We start from the raw sequence: 17,789 nt of genomic DNA on the forward strand, positions 1-17,789 counted from the left end.
TGTTCATACAACAAACCAACAATGTTATGTCAGGCCAGCTGAAATGTCCTGCGTGTACTTGCTCCTCTGGTAAATAAACAGACTTGTGTACAACATCCTCTTTAAAAATGAGTAGACAGAGCTTTATAGATGAGGGCAGTGGCTCTTTAACTTTTTCCCACCAAGGACCCCTGCATGTTTTATTACAAAACCTGTTTGAATCCTGTGAAACAAAATAAAATCACATGTTTTTATTTTGTGAAAACAGATGGAATTCTAGTATAAATAAATGACTCCTTTAAGAAGAGCTTAACGAATGCCTGGGTCTTCTTAGACCACAGAATTGGGGCGACAGCAATAAGGGAAATGTGGTGGTTACGGAAACTGATTTGACTCCCACCATCCAAAAGGTCATCACTGCATTTTGGATATAGCGTTCACGGAGTACCATACCAGCTCCCCAAACACCAGGATGAGAATCATTAACGCATTTGAACAACTGTCCCATTCAACCATCTGAACCCTCGTCCCACTACGCATCCGTCCTTCATTCCTGAGCTTCTTTGTGTGACCCTCAGATACACTCCTGATTGCGGCGCAGCACAGAGATGGGAAGGAATGAACTTTTTCCTGCCTCTGCCACTCATCTGCCAGGCTGACAGTTGACAGACGTGCTGTTATCTGTCGCTCTGTTAAACTGCTGCCACAACAGACTATCACATCTTCCTGATGGCCGTAAGAAGGCTTGATAGTGGCAATGTCCTCTTGCGCGCACACACACATACAATCACACACACACACACACACACACACACACACACACACACACATACAGTCAAGCCCCTCCATATGGCTTCTATTATTGTGTAAGAAATGAGGATTTATGATGTGGGCCAGAGTTGCTATTTTTGGACTTAACCTTGCACCAGGGGATAGTTTGTATCTGATATCCTGATTTTATAATTTTTGGTTTTACAGTATTGTTTGTTTGTTTTTTTAAATCGAAAGCATTTTTAAAATCAAGTTTGGAATAATTAATCCCATTTTGCTCCTCACCAATTCCTGAGAGAAACATCTGACTCGTTTGTTTGCTTGTTTTTTTTCTTTTGCCTGCAGTTTTGGGGCAGTAAGTGCACAGTTTTTTTTTTTTTTTTCCTGCAGCATCTGGGATGAATGTTGCTGCGAGTGAACCAGAGCAATAAGGCTACAGAATGTAAAACTGAAACAGTAACATTAGCCTTTGTTAATATCTAGATATTGATTGATGCACTTGAACTGTTCTCTGTGGCTGAATAAAAGCAATGTCTGACTTTTCAATGCGGATGTTGTTGTTTGTCCAAATACAAAAAGGTGAATAATTATCCTGAGCTGGTAACATTGCTTGTTATTTTATATTTGAACATCCGCATGTCAAAGCACTGTGTCACGCTGCTACAAGTTTGTCAATAAAGCTCAGATGTAACAGTTTAACCAACAAAACACACTTTCCCCTGTGTCTCCTTCATGCTCCATTGCCTCTTGCTTTGGCGAGGTCATCATCATGTCAAATTTCTGGAAATTCACTGATGTTTTGGCAAATACAATAATGTATTATTTTTGTATTATAGATTATTTTAAACATCGACAGAGATACTTTACACAAATACAATTTTATTAATTTACCACTGAAATGACACATCACAAGACCAACTGATTGTCTGTTCAACATGACGGTGCACGTCATAAAACGATGCACTTTAGTTGTCCTCAAAGAGTCTAATCTACGCTGATGCTGTTGTTCTGCCATGGAAACTCAATTCTTCCATTTTCACGTTGTTGAACAAGATTAAAATTTTGCAAAGAAATAATCTCCCAAGTCTGGTGCTGCACGGTCCAGGAAGTTCATACAGAGTGACGCAGCCTTGGAAGTCTTGGATGTAGATGATGAGTAATGTTGAGACCTCCCCCGACAGACACAAGAATGTGAGTAACCTTCAGGTCCAAACAGAGCTCAGATGGAACCAGTCCAGTCTTTTCCCACTGGAGGATGGTGGTATTTTCCATAAAAAGCTCCTGTGAGATCAGAACTGTTCAGCTACAGTAACTAGTCGTGACTGGAGAGTCTGATGATGAGGGAGAACGATGTTTAGGTGGGAGCTTGTGCCTTTCCGCCGAGGAACTGCTGAATGTCTCTTTGGAGCTCACTGTTGCGTTTTTGGGCCTCGTCTCGACTGCGCTCAGCATTCTTCAGGCAGATCTCCAGAGCGGCCACACGGCGGCGCTCTGCCTCCAGAGCGGCCTGCAGCTCGATCACTGTGGCTCTCAGCTCCTTGTTCTCTTGCTGCAGACTGAGGGAGACAGCCAGAGAGACAGAGGGTCAGACACACAATCAGACGATTTACTGTTCTTATGTTCGTCACTGTAGAACAGACGAGTCAAGTCCAAGTTGATGTCAAAACGATGTCATACTGATATAGAGCCCCTTTGTGTAATATACTGACTCATAAAATGAAAATGTCAAAAAAATATCTCAATTTCCCTCTTTTCTATGTTTTCCCTTGTTGTTCATGTGGATGTGGATGAATGATTTTAATGTCACTGAATATGAATATGAACGTTCTTTTTTAATTTTCAGTTGTTTCACTTCAGTTTTAGTTGAAGGACTGAATCCTCCCCTTTGATCTACAGTAGCTTTAAAAAAAATCTGACAATATTCATAAAACAGCATTTTCATGGATTCATTTTGGGGTCTTTCACCCACATCTGTCTGAGTTGTTGTTTTTCTCTGTTTCCCACTGTCTTTGACCTGTTTGTTTCTATACAGCCCTGCCAGTTTTATTGTCATTGTAATGTTTAATTTCACCCCCTGTGATTTTATTTTGTTGTTTTAACTGCAATCCTCATTTTCTCTGTTTAGCACTTCGTACTTTCATTTGAGTGCTCTATAAATAAAGTTTATTATTATCATAAAAGTTGTATTAATGAGCATAACACATGTAGAGGTTGGTGGGGGTCTGTTAGTCTAGATGTGACTCACGTGTCTCCAAGCTGCTTGTTGTCTTTCTTGGGTTCAGCCTTGCTGTTGAGCTGTGGACGTGGAGCGGCCGCTGGCAGCGTCTCTACACTCTTCTGATGGGGCAGCACCCGGGCAGGTTGGGGTTCGCTGTTAGGTTTCTGGTTGCCAGCTGTCGAAGAAGCTGCACTGTCGCTTCCTCTTCGGCACGCAAGCTTCTCCTCTCCTTCCTTGTTGTTGCTCAGCTGAGACCCCCCAAACAACGACCCTGAACCCCGCAGGTCCAGGATCTTAAAAATGTCCTCTGAGAACGTCCCGCTCTTCTCCTCCCCACTCTCCTGGATGCGACTCCACCGGTTGAGCGCGTCGGCCTTGGCCGCCATACCGGTGAGGGGGCAGTTGAAGGTGGGCAGGGTCTGGGTGCGTTTGCGGGGACTTCCAGCCCAGTCCTCTGTGGACTGAGAGACAGGCTCTGGATGGACCTGGCTGCTGTTTTCTTTGAACGGACCTGGACTGTCGGTGTCCTCCTCCTCCTCTGGAGACTCAGACAGAGACGTATCACCCATCTGAAATAATCACAGAATGGATGATTAATCACAGTGTTCATGAAGAGAAGTAGAAAATCCATTCATAACAAAAAAAAAACTATGACTCATGAGTAATACCTGTTATGCTATATGTCTTTTAACTGTATGAATGAATGAATTTATATTTATATTTTTTATATATTATATTTTTCAGTGCAAGATATTTTTAGAACGGCTTATGTGATGAGTTTGATGAGGGAAACCAAGAAATCCCATTAGCCTCCATAGTGTAGCTCTGAGAAGCTCGTGGCTCTGCTCCGCCGTTCTAAAAATAGCTTGCACCGACAACTAAAGGCAACAAACCTACTGCTGTGACCATAGGGATTATGGCAATGGGCCAATGGGCCAAAATGTTGAACTATCCCTTTAACTAACACAGTGTAAATGAGCTGGAGCCCAAAGAAAAGGTCAGTGTCCCATCCTTTACACAGTGTTTTATCTCTGAATAAAAGCCTTAAAGGTAAACACTCAGGGAAACCAAATCCTTCAAGGCTGTTGAGTGGATCCAAGTGGGCGGGCAATGACATCACAAAGTTACATAAGTCTTGACAGCTGGTAAAGCTTAGTTTGTGAATATTGGTGGTGCGCTTCTCCTAGTGATTCAAGGCTTTGATACTTTCACAGCAAAAGATATTAGACAATATGGGACCTTTAAAAAATAAGACAAAACATATGCCTCAAACTGTCGGCAACATGTTTCTGGGATGTAGAGAGTGGATCCACATTCACACAGATAGGCTATTTCATATAGCAATGAATTTACCAAGCTAGTATTAGTACCCATACCAGAGTGAACTAATGGTATAAGTAACACACAGCAGACATAACCACTTATGTCTGCTGTGTGTTACTTACCCAGCTGATAGAATAATGCACTTTCTCATTGGATACAACACAAAATATCTGAGATACTCTGATGTGTTTTCATCTCTTCTTGTACTTCAGAATAAACCCCCAAAACAGGACACTAAAACTAAAACTGCTGGAGATGTTTAATGTACCTCTGCAGACTCCCAGCCCACAAAGCTTCGAGGAGTGTTCTTCTGGCTCTCGGCCTTGTTTGGGGGAGGGGAGGGGGCCACGTCTTTGGAGAGAGGAAACAGGGTTTCATGTTTTCTGATCATCACTGTCATCAGCTTCTGGATCTGAGGAGTTGCTGCGAAGAAAAACAAACACAAATGAGAAAAGATTATGAGCGGCATGTCTCGTTTTTTGGTTCTTATGCAAATCCTTCACTGATGTTGTTCAAGCTTCTGAAAAAATACTAGATTACTTTTTGATTTCTCTCATGAGCTTTCCTTATATTTCAGATATGATGAGATTTGATCACCACTGGTGAAGTGTCTGGAATTGATAAAGTTAAGACATGTTTACAAAGTCCTAATGTCATGTTTGTTAATGGCTGTATCCATTTCATGAATATTCTGTCCAAAAAAGAGAAGTATGTAGCTGTGTGGCAGTATTGCCACATCGTTGCTCAATAGAAATGGCAGTTACATACGATTTGGATTCTGAACAGTAGCGGCTACAGTTTTCACTGTCAATACAGAGAAACATCAAACACATCCACATCTAGACAAACATCTAATTATCTCCTCAGCTCCTAATTACACGTTGTGAGGAGCGTGTTAACTGATCAGTGAGCAGTGTGTTCTCACCCTTCATCACAGTGATGGGGTCTTCTATCAAAGGTTTGAGCAGGTTGATCCCCATCACTGTAGCCAGGTTCTCCACGTTCATCTTGTTCACGGCCGCGTGCAGCTGCACCTCAAACAGGAACCTGAAAACAGTCAGACACATGGGGAGACACAGCTGAGTGTCTTTTTGAAGGGACATTTAGTGGAGTATATCCTCGCTAACAACAATGTCCCATAATGCTTTGTGCTGCAGCTTCTACTCACCGGCACACGTAACTGAGGAGGTTGTAGTTAACTTTGGGAAGAAGAGCGACTTGTTTCTCTAACATTTCCCAGCCCTAAAAAGGAGCAAAAGATGAAAAAGACATGCACATTTTAAATATTATAATAATGCACACACACACACACACACACACACACACACACACACACACACACACACACACACACACACATGTTTCCAGTTGCAACATGTGGACAAACCTCTGTATTGCTGTAGTCTATGTTGTTGGTGCAGTCCAGGAAGGCGTCGTACTGAGACCAGGGCACCACGGGCTCTGGCAGCTCCCGCAGGTACAGCTTGAGCAGCGACGCCACCGTATGGACGTCTGTGTCACTGCAGACATTGACACATATTCAGTGGACAGACATTAAGAGTGACAAACTGTAAATACTCATTGAGACAATGGGCCAGTGTTGGATGAATGAGTAGGCTACCACGGGCATGTAGTTTGCTGGATTTTATTCCATCAAGATAACAAATGTGTAATTATTTTTATGCATATTTACATAGTGGACTGTCTAAACAAGGTCTTTTTACATTCTACTGCGTGGAAGAGAAAGTTTTCTAGGAAACTGCTGTTTGGATCTCTCGACTTAGTTTTGCACACTGAGCACCAGGCTGATGTTTATTTGTGCTGTCTTGGCTCAGTCAAAAACACAGTCAGGCGGAAAAACACAGAATCTTGCATCCTCTGTTTTGTTCTTGGCCTGAATTATGACATAAAACATCTTTCAGTAGCTCTTGTTTACACAAGATTGCAGACAAAGATGTTAAATGGATGTTTTAATCAACAGCGCTCTGTCAGAGGAGCCTGTGATGTTGAGTAACAGAGACGTCCTCCTCTGTGCCTGCTAGAACAGGATGTGGTGTCGCCTTCAGCTCTGAGCTGACAGAAAATTATCTTCATCTCTCTCAAGTGTACTTGCTTCTCAGAAGGGAAAAAGCTGATGCTGTTGATTGAGGTTATGGCATTTTCACCTTATATAGCAGTGACCTTCTTCAGCTCACGCCATGTATACCAAGCAGATTTAAAGGTTTCAAATGATTTTGACAGGTGTGTCACTGTAATGAGCAAACCACTTTTGACTTTTTTTGTAGTCAGTGAATATTTAGCATTTGTTGTGGTTTTCAATACCCTAGATACAATATAGTATTTGCCCCATGCACACTAAACCACCTAAACCACTGCTCATAGTTACTAAAGTGAGTTAATTCTCCATGTTGTTATAGAGTTAGTTTTATTTTATTTTATTTTTTATTTTGCACGAACATATCATTTAAAATAGTATGAACAATTAGCCTGTTATGATTGGGATGTGTGAAGGGGAGGTATGAAACCCAAAAGGGCTTTTATGAAAACCTCACCCATGAAGAACATAATCAAAAAACAAATTTGTTAAAGGGATAGTTAAACATTTTGGCAAATTGGCATTGCCATAATCCCTATAGTCATAGCAGTAGATTTGTTACCTTTATTTGTTGGTGCAAGCTATTTTTAGAACGGCAGAGCAGAGCCGCGAGCTGCTCAGAGCTACGCTACGGAGGCTAATGGGATTTCTTGGTTTCCCTCATCAAACTCATCAAATACACAATCCAACAACTCCAAAACGCTCTGGTGGACAAGTTGTGACCTGCACATTCACCACACTATGAGATAATAACGGAACATTACGAGACAGAGTTGTTTTCGAGGTAAATACAGAGTCTGCTTGCTGAAAAATTGTCCCTGAAGGCAACATGCATCAGCAGTTTTGCATGAATTTACCGTTCCGTTATTATCTCATAGCGTGGTGAATGTGCAGGTCACAACTTGTCCACCAGAGCGTTTTGGAGTTGTTGGATTGTGTATTTGATGAGTTTGATGAGGGAAACCAAGAAATCCCATTAGCCTCCGTAGCGTAGCTCTGAGCAGCTCGCGGCTCTGCTCTGCCGTTCTAAAAATAGCTTGCACCAACAAATAAAGGTAACAAATCTACTGCTATGACTATAGCGATTATGGCAATGGGCCAATTGGGCCAAAATGTTGAACTATCCCTTTAAGTTAGTTCAAGTTAAAAGCTACATGTGTAGACAAAATGAGTGTGTTACCTGGGGAAGGAAGGCCTCTCTCCTGCATCGAAGGCATCTCTGAACTGTTTAACAACGTTGTCCTGCCCGGGCAGCCGGAAGATGCCCTCCTCCTCCAGCCCCTGTTCTTTAATGAACTCGACACACTTCTGCACCAGGATCGGTACCAGGTGAGGCCCGAAACGCTGCTCATATATCACAGTGTCCTTGAGACTCTTTGCAAACACTGCAGAGAAGTAGAAAGATTTTACATGAAATTCTTAGCCCAATAATGTGCAACCAGAAAACATTTGAGGTGCTTCAACACAAGACACAGTTTTCATCAGTTTCAGCCAAAAACCTGCATTTTGTAAAATGACCACTAGAGGCTGGATCCAAAAGTGAGTTGTATTTTAAAATGCCCAATTTTACGGCAGAAATAAAGTTGTTTTCAGGGGGTCATCCCTATGATCCCTGGGTCTTATGTTCCCCACTTTGTATGTGATTGGGGAACATAGGACCATTTTTCTAACAAAGGGTCCTATGTTCCCCGCTTTTCCCCAAAAGGACCATGGGAACACGCAATTTTTGGTCCCATACCTGGAAGTGGAGTAAGAAGTGGAATTGTCCCATTGGTTGGGTTTAGGTAATGAAGAAAGGAGTTGGTTAAGTTTAGTAAAAACATCAGGTAGAGGCTAGACAGGCCAGATAGAGAGAGAGAGTCCAGATAAGTAGAGAGAGTATGTAGCCTGTTGCGAGCAGGGAACATTGGACCCTTTTGGGGAAAAACGGGGAACATAGGACCCGGGGAACCCGTTTTCAGCCTGGTACAGCTAATTAATTTCTAATTAACAGCAGTAGGGGCCTACCTGGTGTGAACACATTTTAAATTCATTAAGGCTTAACGTTAATTGTGGGTCTGAGGGTTTTAGCTCACCATCAACCCAACTTATTCAACTCACTCATCTTAACCATTGGTAACCTTACTGTACCTTACCTGGCTTACTAGCTTAGCTTGTCAACTAGCTAATTAATAGCTAGCTGTGCTAGCTATGCTAATGGGAGCTTGTGCTTGCTATATAAAACCAGCATGTGCCAAAATCTTGGCTTCACACACGCCTCACCTCTTAACCCAATTTTGGGTTTAAGTTTGGTGGAGTCAGACATTAACAGGGTCCATGTTATTTGCAGCAGTGACTGTTTGTCATTTGTCATTTTTGGAAATACCCTTTCTTTCATGCTGAGATAGCACTTTCATGTCTGCATGGGAATATGAGTCCAGGAGATATTTTTGCTAAGTATAGCCATGATCAATAAATTCTTATAGTCTTTATCACTGCAATGTTGCAGGGCTTTTACATTAAAGAAATTAGGTATAAATTATTAATGAGTGAGATTTACTGGTGCTGCTTTGTTAGGCTACCCAGACAGAGCCAGACGTTATGCAAGCTGAGATACTGTCTCATGGGTGTGACTTCATTCTTCATGTATAAGTTGAGGGACATCATAATTATTTTCATCTTTCTTCATAGGAAGCTGAATGAGCAATTTTCCCAAAAACAACACTTTTGGGGTTTTTTGGTGGTCTAAGTGTGACTTAGCAACTATTGCTGTGATGACTCAGCAACAGATCTACGACATTTCTCCCTGCGTGTGACCTAAAGGTTCTTTCATCAATAATGTAATGTGGATACAGACAGAGCCTTCTGTTTGTGCACTGCATTCATTTCATGCTGTATCCTGAAAGCTTATAGGGATCAAATGTAGAACCACCAGAAACCACGAGGGCAGTGTCCCACATTTCAAGCACGACTATTAAAACACAATAAAGGACACAATGAATAGACTTTCAGAAAGTGGCAGGACATTTTTGAGTAAAGATAGTGTGAGTTGATGAGAAGTTATAAACATACTATAGGCTACATACAGTATGATGATGTGAGGGACAGTTAACTATTAAAGCAGAGCAGATGGAGATGAGACAGCAAAGGGGAAGTGGAGGTCTATGACTGGTTCAGTGTGACACCTCTAGTCTATGTAAAGGATGATTAGGGGTATGTGGTCAGTGATGGTTTTAGATTTTCCATATGTATAAGTAATGCATAAATCCAGTTTTACTGAACCTCCACTTGTTGGCGCTCCAATGACTCTTCGTAGGGTGCGGACCCACTCCTCCATGTCACTCTGGCAGCTTGCCATGAGCACATATGGACATCGTTCTCTGTCTCCAGTTGAACCTGTGAAATGAGTTTTAAAGAAAAATGATGTCTTAGTCAAGAAAACCTTGAGAACGATGAGTCAGATTTACAGTGAAGCCTGAGGATGTTATTACTTCTACATAAACGGTCATCATTCTCTGTCTCCAGTTGCAACTGTGAAATTCATTTTCATAAAATATTATGTCTTAAAAAACAAAACCTTGAGAAAAATGAGTAAGATTTCCATAACATATTGTTATCATTTCTTGGTAGCTTCTAACTTAAATAAAAAACAGTGAATTACACCTAACGGTGGAATGTTTAGGTGCCGTAATAAATTTGCCTTCAAGGATCTAAAAGTAGGTTTTGAGTCAACTCTGCTCTTTAAAGGTTGATCGTCTGCTTACGTGGTATGATCTCAAAGAGATATTTCCCAGGGTCATCTGAGTTTGGAGGGAGTTCATTAACTTTACTGAACCGTAGCTGGATGACTCCCTGGAGAAACCAGGAACACACACACAGAAAGAGAGAGAAAGAAAGTCATGCAATATCAAAACCAGAAGTCCTCCATGTCAAGACTGAACCATTTATAGACAACCCCATCCTCCCACTTTTAAACGATTTTTTTTTGTTGTTGTTGTTTTTTGGGGGTTGGTACAGTTTCCTTAATTCCAGTTAAACCGTGTCACGTGGTGTTGTTGCAGATGTAGGCTACAACACACTGAAATGGGCAAAAAAGAAGAAGAAGAAAAAAAACACACTTCTGAATGGTTATCTTTTGTTTAATGTCCTAATGTCAATTCATGTTCACTGTTTACATCACAGCATTATACAGTGTGCTGCAGCCCACTCCTTCAGTCCCACCCACTGTTTCATGTTTTTACAGCCAGGTCAAAAGCAGCAATGGCTCTTTGACCATTGGAGTTATTCCTAACAATTCTATGGCTCAGTCAGCTCAAGGATGCAGACAGCATGTGTCTGCCCTTGATCACTGACCCTGGATGAAAGTGATAGTTGTTTTGTTCTTAATTTTTCATTAACTGTCCTCTGGCTTCCTGTGTCACTACCTCTCATTTCCTCACAGGAAGTACATCAGGGGTTCAAGAGAAAAATGAACACATGTAAGAAAGGAGGTGATCAGGCATCAAACAAGGTTTGCCCAGACTTTGCAAAATGTAAAAAGAGAGTACAGGACCCAGTCTGGAGTATAAACCAGCTGACCAACAAACAAGAAGGAGGACTGAAAAATGAACACAAGACCTCTCAATTCATTTTGTTTACAGGAAGTGTGCAAAGTGTCTGTGGTCTTGATTGGGACAGATAACCGATAGGCTGCATTTATTATTAAACTCTGAACGAAACTGCAGAAATTCTGGACATTTAATATGAAAACATTCAGCTGTTGCACTTAATAATGTAATAAAAAGCAGCCTGTAGTGTCTGAGCATCTCTTTGTTAGCAGGAGACCACCACAGACCATCAACGTGTGATTAAATAGAAACGATTAAGTGAATACATGAGCCAGATATAACAGGTAATTGTTGCCTTTTAATTTCCTAATATGTGTGAATTTCTTCGGAATAAATGAGCATGTGTTTTATAGCAACAAAGGGCAAAACAAGTACAGACAGATGATAAATAATAAAAGATAAGTGGGTCTGACCTGGACAGTTGTCTCCTTGTCATCTTTGTGGTAGGTCAGCGTGCTCCCTCTCAGTACAAAGTAACGCTGCTGCCAGTTCTTGACTAAAGACCTCTGTTGTTTCTTGAGCCAGCCGGCCTTCAGCGGCCTCTCCATGGACCTGGAGGAGCGCGGTGAGCCCTGGCCAGGGCCTCCCTCTCCAGGGGTCACGCTCTTGGATCGAGCTGCCAAACACCACAAGGGAGAAGTTGGGGAGACAAATTCAACAATCCCCAATGCTCTGTCACAATCGAAGCTATGAAACTTTACCAACATATCAGCACTGCTGGTTTGCAGCACAGCACTTCCCCTTTTTCACATGAATATGCATCAGCCTATCAAGGTCGAGAGACCTGCTCAACGTAGTCTATTTTCCTTCCCCACACATCGGCTACAGGCTGAAAGGAAATTGCTGGTCAGAGCTGACCCGTTTCCTGTGCAGGGTGCACGAATGCAGCTGTGATTCTACAACTGCAACTCAACCAACAAGTGATATATGTTCAGAATGAAGTTGAAGTGAAACTGACACAAACAAATGTCATGTTATTTTGAGGTTATTCTAAGAATGTCATCCTTGACTGCCACACTTTGTCACCCATGAGTGTGTGACCATGAGATGCCTTCATCGGGGTGATTAATGTTGCGATCAAAGGGCAGCGGCAGAGGTGTACGTGGCCTGGAGAGGACACAGTGGGATGGAAACAGCCTGAGCAGCACACAGGGTGGTAAGACTGCAGAGATAACCGGACCGAGATCAAACCCCGGTGCTCTGTTATTCTTAAATTCACCATGTCTTCTTAAACAAGATGATAGAGGAGAAGAGAAGAAGAAGGGCTGCACTGGGGTAAACAGGAAGCCGCCGTATAATCGCCAGAGACCCGTAACACTTTGAAGGTCTCCACCTCGCAGCTTGAGAGGCCCTTGGTCTAAATTTACTACCATCACCCTCCCTTGATTAGTGGAAAGTTAAAGTGCTGTTGAGGAACCATGAGCCCACACACAGAGGTCGATGTCACACCACGCCCTCAGCTGACAAACACACTTAACTTTAAACTGCCCCAATTCATGATGAGCCAGAGGGTCTGTGAACACCTCAAAGATGCGTTCGACGCCCACCATTTAAGTTATCGAGGGCAACACTTCCTCATCAAGATGGGCACGGTGGAGAAAGAGATTCAGTCTCCAAGATAGAGATGCTTTTCCTCACATAAAAAGAGAAAAAAAAACTCTGCCTCTCATTGAGAAATTCTGGATCAGGTGACCTCCACTGATTGTGGGTGAAAGAGCATCTGTATCATGAGGGTTAGAGAAGGAGACGTCAGGTGGACACATGGTTGACCTCTGTAAGCTAAGAAACAGTGTGTTAGTGGTTGTGCTGATGCAGTTTTCTGCTGAGCCGTGAGTATCAAGATACACTGAGAAAGAAACAGAAAACGCTCCTGACCTTTATTATGTAGGTGTAGCTTTTAAGTGGCAGTGGCTCACATAGTGTAGTGTAGCAGTTATTAATGCTAACTCTCGCTGTTCGTTAGTTCCAAAGCAGAAATAAACAGTCATGGTGTCAGTGGTGTGCGAGGGGGGGCTTTTTTTTTTCTTTTCGCCCCTGCCCTTCAAAAAGTCTGTGCACGCCACTGCATGGTGTTGACTGACTGGTGAAACTGATGAAATGTGTAAATTTCAGTTAAATATTTACCCTTTCCTGAAATGTCAATAAATAGCATGGTAGGACTAGGATGTATTCAGACAGAACTGAGATGCAACTGAACTCCTTTTTCTTTTCTTTTTTCAACAGAAAATGTCATGAGTTTCTCATCTAAGTATTGGCAGAAAACAAAAATAGCACAGTTCCTAAAATACTGAACTATTCCTACTTCTGTGTCAGCAGAACAGGAAAAGCAATTTATAGCATCATGAAGAATTTTAGTGTCAGGATTATTCAGTTACCATTCATTTCTGTACACTCACACTGGCAAGTGTTTGGTTGTCCTTTCAAATTTCACAAAACACCATTGTGTGGTTTATGTGCGTTGCACACACGTCATATACTGTACACACACCCCCGTGCTGCAGACACTGTTACACGCACTAAGTGACAAAGTCAAAGCTCTGCAGGAACTTAGCTCTTGCATCAGTTTCCTGAGTCACTCCCGTTCCAGGGTATAAAATCTATCATCCGTCATGGCCCACAAAGCATCTCAAGGTAAAAAAGAATTGCGTGCGTGAATCACCGGCTTTCAGGAAGTTGTACTTTTGTACTGCAGCAAGAGCTTGACTGTTACAGCAGCTGATATTCAGTTGATGTGAAGCAGATAATGAACAAATGCCCTGCAGGCAGCTACTTCCTTCCCCAGTGCTGAACAACCAGTACCAAAAAAAAAAAGATTAGAGCAGGAGCCCACATGATGCACATCATGAACAATGGCAGGGCTAACCTACACAGTCACTGCTGATGTTGTACCAACCGTTGTGCCATCTGACAGGAAACAAGGCATGTTACTGCACTGATTCCACCTTATGCAAACACTGGTGAGCACAGTATTAGTAAGTCTAGACAGCTGTGCAGTCACCTTGAAATACATGCCTGCATATGCACAAAAATTAGTCAATGTCTTGTTGAGTTACTTTGAATGTCTGGCTATCTCATAGCTCAAACTATATGAAATGACAGTGATTTGTGTCTTATAAAAAAGTCTGAAAACAACTCTGGTTACAATCATCACGTAGCAAAAAACCACCAACATACACAATGACCCATAATGAGAAAATATGTTGCAGTGATTAGTTATACTGCATACACAATCAATTTGCCAATAGAAATGCAGTAGCTACTATGATTTTCTTGAAAATAAAAAAGGCAAACCCATTTTAAAAAGAACATAAATAAAGTCTATTTGTTTCCTCTCTAACATCACCTGTAGTTTATCTTACATTTAGTGAGTTTACATCCCATCAGATGACTGCAGCAGCTACATGTCCAAACTGTAAAACGTCTGAAAATGTGAAGTGTTGAGGTGTGCTGCATCCACAGTGCCAGCCAGTGAACGCAGCACGGACACTTGCTTACCTATGCGAGATGTCTCAGCCTTGAAGGTGCTGAAGTCCCAGTTGCGAGGTAGTTTCAGAGACATTATCCTTAACTCATAACACAGGTCAGTGGTTCATTTCACACATACAGCCCACCGGAGCATGTACGCACACACATCCATACACACACACAAACACACACACACACATATACACAAACACGCGCGCACACACTGACACACAAACTCACACACACATGAAAACTGGAGATATCGCAGATCACACTTCCTACTTCCTGTGTGTTAATTTTTCTTCTTCTTTTTTTCAGCCACTCAAAACGTGTCGTCTCATGTTGCCTTTACTTCCATGTTCACACTTGTTCTCTGTGCTATGTTTTAAGTCTTCCAGTCTTGATTCAGTATAAAGTCTCCAGGGGCTTCATCATGTACTGGGGACTTTTCAGATGACTGTTCACCGGTTCACATTAAAAGCAGGGGTGTCTTCTCAACGGAAACGGTTTCACCTCTTGGTTTTACTCCTTCAGAAAGGATGTTGCTTCACCGCTCGAGCTGCATGAGAGAGGAGGACAGCATCAGTCAGTGTTTATAAAAGCTGCTTTTAATTACAAAGCTTGAGGACTCATCATGTACATGTACTGACCTCTGGCTGCAATGCTGCTCCATCTTTAGAGAAACAAACGTGTTATATAATGGGTCAGTAGGTGTTATGAGTGTCTATTTCAAAATGGGGAAGAAGAGCAAGAGGGAAGAAGCCAGTCAGACAGTGGCCACATGATGTGGTTTTATACATCTTTTTATTTTTCTCTGAACCAAGGCGAAGCACATTTCAGCATCAAAGGGTACAACTTTGCTCTAAGACAATTGTACAACTCAACACAAACCATTGCACAGTTTAAGAATAATATACTGAAATCATACAGGGGTGTTCCTTTTTTTTTTTTTTTTTGAAGAGAATCTATAACAACAGAAGAAATCGTCCACAGAGGGGAATCTACACAGTATGTGGGACAGTCACAACTCCCATACATTCCTATTAGAGCGTCCTGGCTGGGCAGGACTCACAACAGCAAAGTGGCACTGTGTTGATTAAAAAATGGCACAGAGGGTTTCCTGAGCGCCGCCAAACAATAAAAAGCACTGATGATTTTTTTTATTTACTCCCTACGTGAGGTGAGCAAATCTTTTATTTCAGGGGCACTGGAATGTATCAAACAAGCAGAAACAAAGGCTCAAACCTTTTTTTTCTGCTTCAGATGCAGCATCAGTGTTACAACTAATACAACCGACCACATGAGCTCCAGCTCTCTCTAGTGGCCATCTGTAACACCAGACAGAGAAATGGCAGTACAGAGCTGCAGGGGGGTGGATGAAAAACCTCAAAGACTGAAACCACAACGGAGGCGGTGAAGCCTGAGAAATGTGAGATATCTTACGACTGCTGAGCCGCCAGTCCTCACGGTACTTTCAGGAAACGTCCTGTCTACTCGAAGGGAGGCGATGCAACACAGCGCTACAGGAATCTGCAGCGTTGCTTCAACTCGCACTGCGACACAGGAGGTGGTTCACACAACAGCTATCAGGGAATAGCCTAGAAAACACGCAAGTGCACGAAAGCCACAGCAAGAAAAGACAAGAGAGAAAATACTTTTCTGCTATCTCAATATTTCTCCTATGATAATAATAATAATAATACTTTAATTATTCCTCTAACGAAAAATACCAAAGAACACTCAACATATCTCTAAACATCTTCTTAAATGTACAATATAGTCACTTTGAAAAGTCTGATTTACTTACAGTAAATAAAATAAATATTGTAAGAAAGATCCAAGTTAAGACTGGTTGATGCCACACAAGTTAAACCAAAGACAAGAATGAAGTCACATCAGTCAAGATGTAAATGGAGTGACATTCAGATTCAACGAGAAAACAACATGTAAAGCCATGCTTGGTTCATACAGTGGTTCATACCTTCTGGAAAAGTAATGATGTCAACTCCTACAGATCGATTGCCTTCATGGAGCAAAAGTAAATTCTGGATTAGAAAAAGTTTTAATACTTTGCTTAAAAATATATACTAATATTGTTGACTGGTTCTGATTTTAAAAGAGGAAATTGAATGTGTCAGAGTGTTTCCAAGAAGTGAAGCAGTGTATCTACATATAGCCATAATGAACACTGGTGTTTTCTCCTCTAACACTGGACACAGGAACATTAACATCTACAGTGCTTCACTCCCCTTCCCAGAGTTCATTTGGCTTCAGTGGTGAGGAGAAATTAATTCTGTTATCTGATTGGACAGAAAGCAAAATGATGAAAAAGAACAAATGTGATGAAGTGATCAGAGGAGATGGACCCTCGCACATTAAATATACTTTAGTGTTTGCCTAAGCTCCTATTTTGCACCCTCAGTTCTCCATAGCAACCAGTTCATTTGTGATTAATGATCATTTGCAGATTAACTTGGCGAGGTGGAGATAACGTGAATTTTTAATTGCATTTCCCATAATGCATCTAAAAAATAAAAAAAAATTCCATGTGATCGTCATAAATTGTTTGTATCACAGTCTGTTAGGTAAATCTTCAAGCTTAGTCTGTGTCATCCTCAGTGTTACTTTCCTATTCACAACCGTCGTTGTTCTGATGTTTGTGTGTTAGATGCGGTCAGGTGGTGCCCCTTTAAAACGATCTTTTGGAAAGTTTAAAAAACAGAAATGAAGCCAACAGTAACGAAGCTTCTGCTTTTATATTTTCCCTCCAAATCAAACAAGCATTTACCAGTGTCACACATGTCACAGAAGCCTCCAGGGAACCAACACTGGTGTGTGTACAGTACAGCAGCTGACTGTGCTGGCAACCTCCAACTCAAACATCTGATGCACCAGAGGACAACGGCTACCTTAGAGACAAAGTTTCCTTCAAATCAGTCAAGTACACCAGTGATAGTCACATGTTCTGCTCTGAAGCCGTGAACATGGCGGCGGTACAACACATAGGAGCAGATACTGGCAGTGAAGAAACCATCACCGTGCCATGCCGTGGTGAACAATCTCACCGCCTCACTAAAAATGTGTAAAACCTATAACAGCTCCTTTTTTACAGATAAAAAAACCCCATCTGAACACAGATTAAGTCAATTAAACAAAAACAATAAAATAAAACATGACTGGGATCAATCTTCTACTTATTAGCATCCAGGGAGTGCGTGTCTGGATTGCGCTGGTGTCTGTCGCACTGGACTTCATTCACGATAAAGACTGAATTGTTAAACTGCTCCTTTTTGCACAAAACCACCACCTCACAAGCTGGACCCAGTGTTTCAGATTACATCAAATACTTCAG

The 17,789-nt window shown here is 41.8% G+C and overlaps 1 protein-coding gene across 1 annotated transcript; it reads right to left on the minus strand.

Annotated features, from left to right (window-relative positions):
• Nucleotides 1-922: 922 nt before the first annotated feature.
• arhgap25 (Rho GTPase activating protein 25) lies at nucleotides 923-14,692 on the minus strand. The gene is made up of 11 exons (XM_085787760.1): nucleotides 14,468-14,692; nucleotides 11,386-11,588; nucleotides 10,130-10,217; nucleotides 9,648-9,761; nucleotides 7,567-7,771; nucleotides 5,679-5,811; nucleotides 5,460-5,533; nucleotides 5,217-5,338; nucleotides 4,560-4,714; nucleotides 2,996-3,537; nucleotides 923-2,306 (listed from the first exon to the last, which is right to left on the minus strand). Exons 1-11 carry the CDS (start codon nucleotides 14,529-14,531, stop codon nucleotides 2,105-2,107), a joined length of 1,902 nt encoding a protein of 633 aa, XP_085643886.1. The 5' UTR covers nucleotides 14,532-14,692; the 3' UTR covers nucleotides 923-2,104.
• Between the last annotated feature and the right edge of the window lie 3,097 nt (nucleotides 14,693-17,789).

The sequence above is a fragment of the Trachurus japonicus genome, chromosome 9, assembly GCF_045865225.1.
Source record: "Trachurus japonicus isolate A0001 chromosome 9, Traja_1.0".
NCBI classification, from domain to species: Eukaryota; Metazoa; Chordata; class Actinopteri; order Carangiformes; family Carangidae; genus Trachurus; species Trachurus japonicus.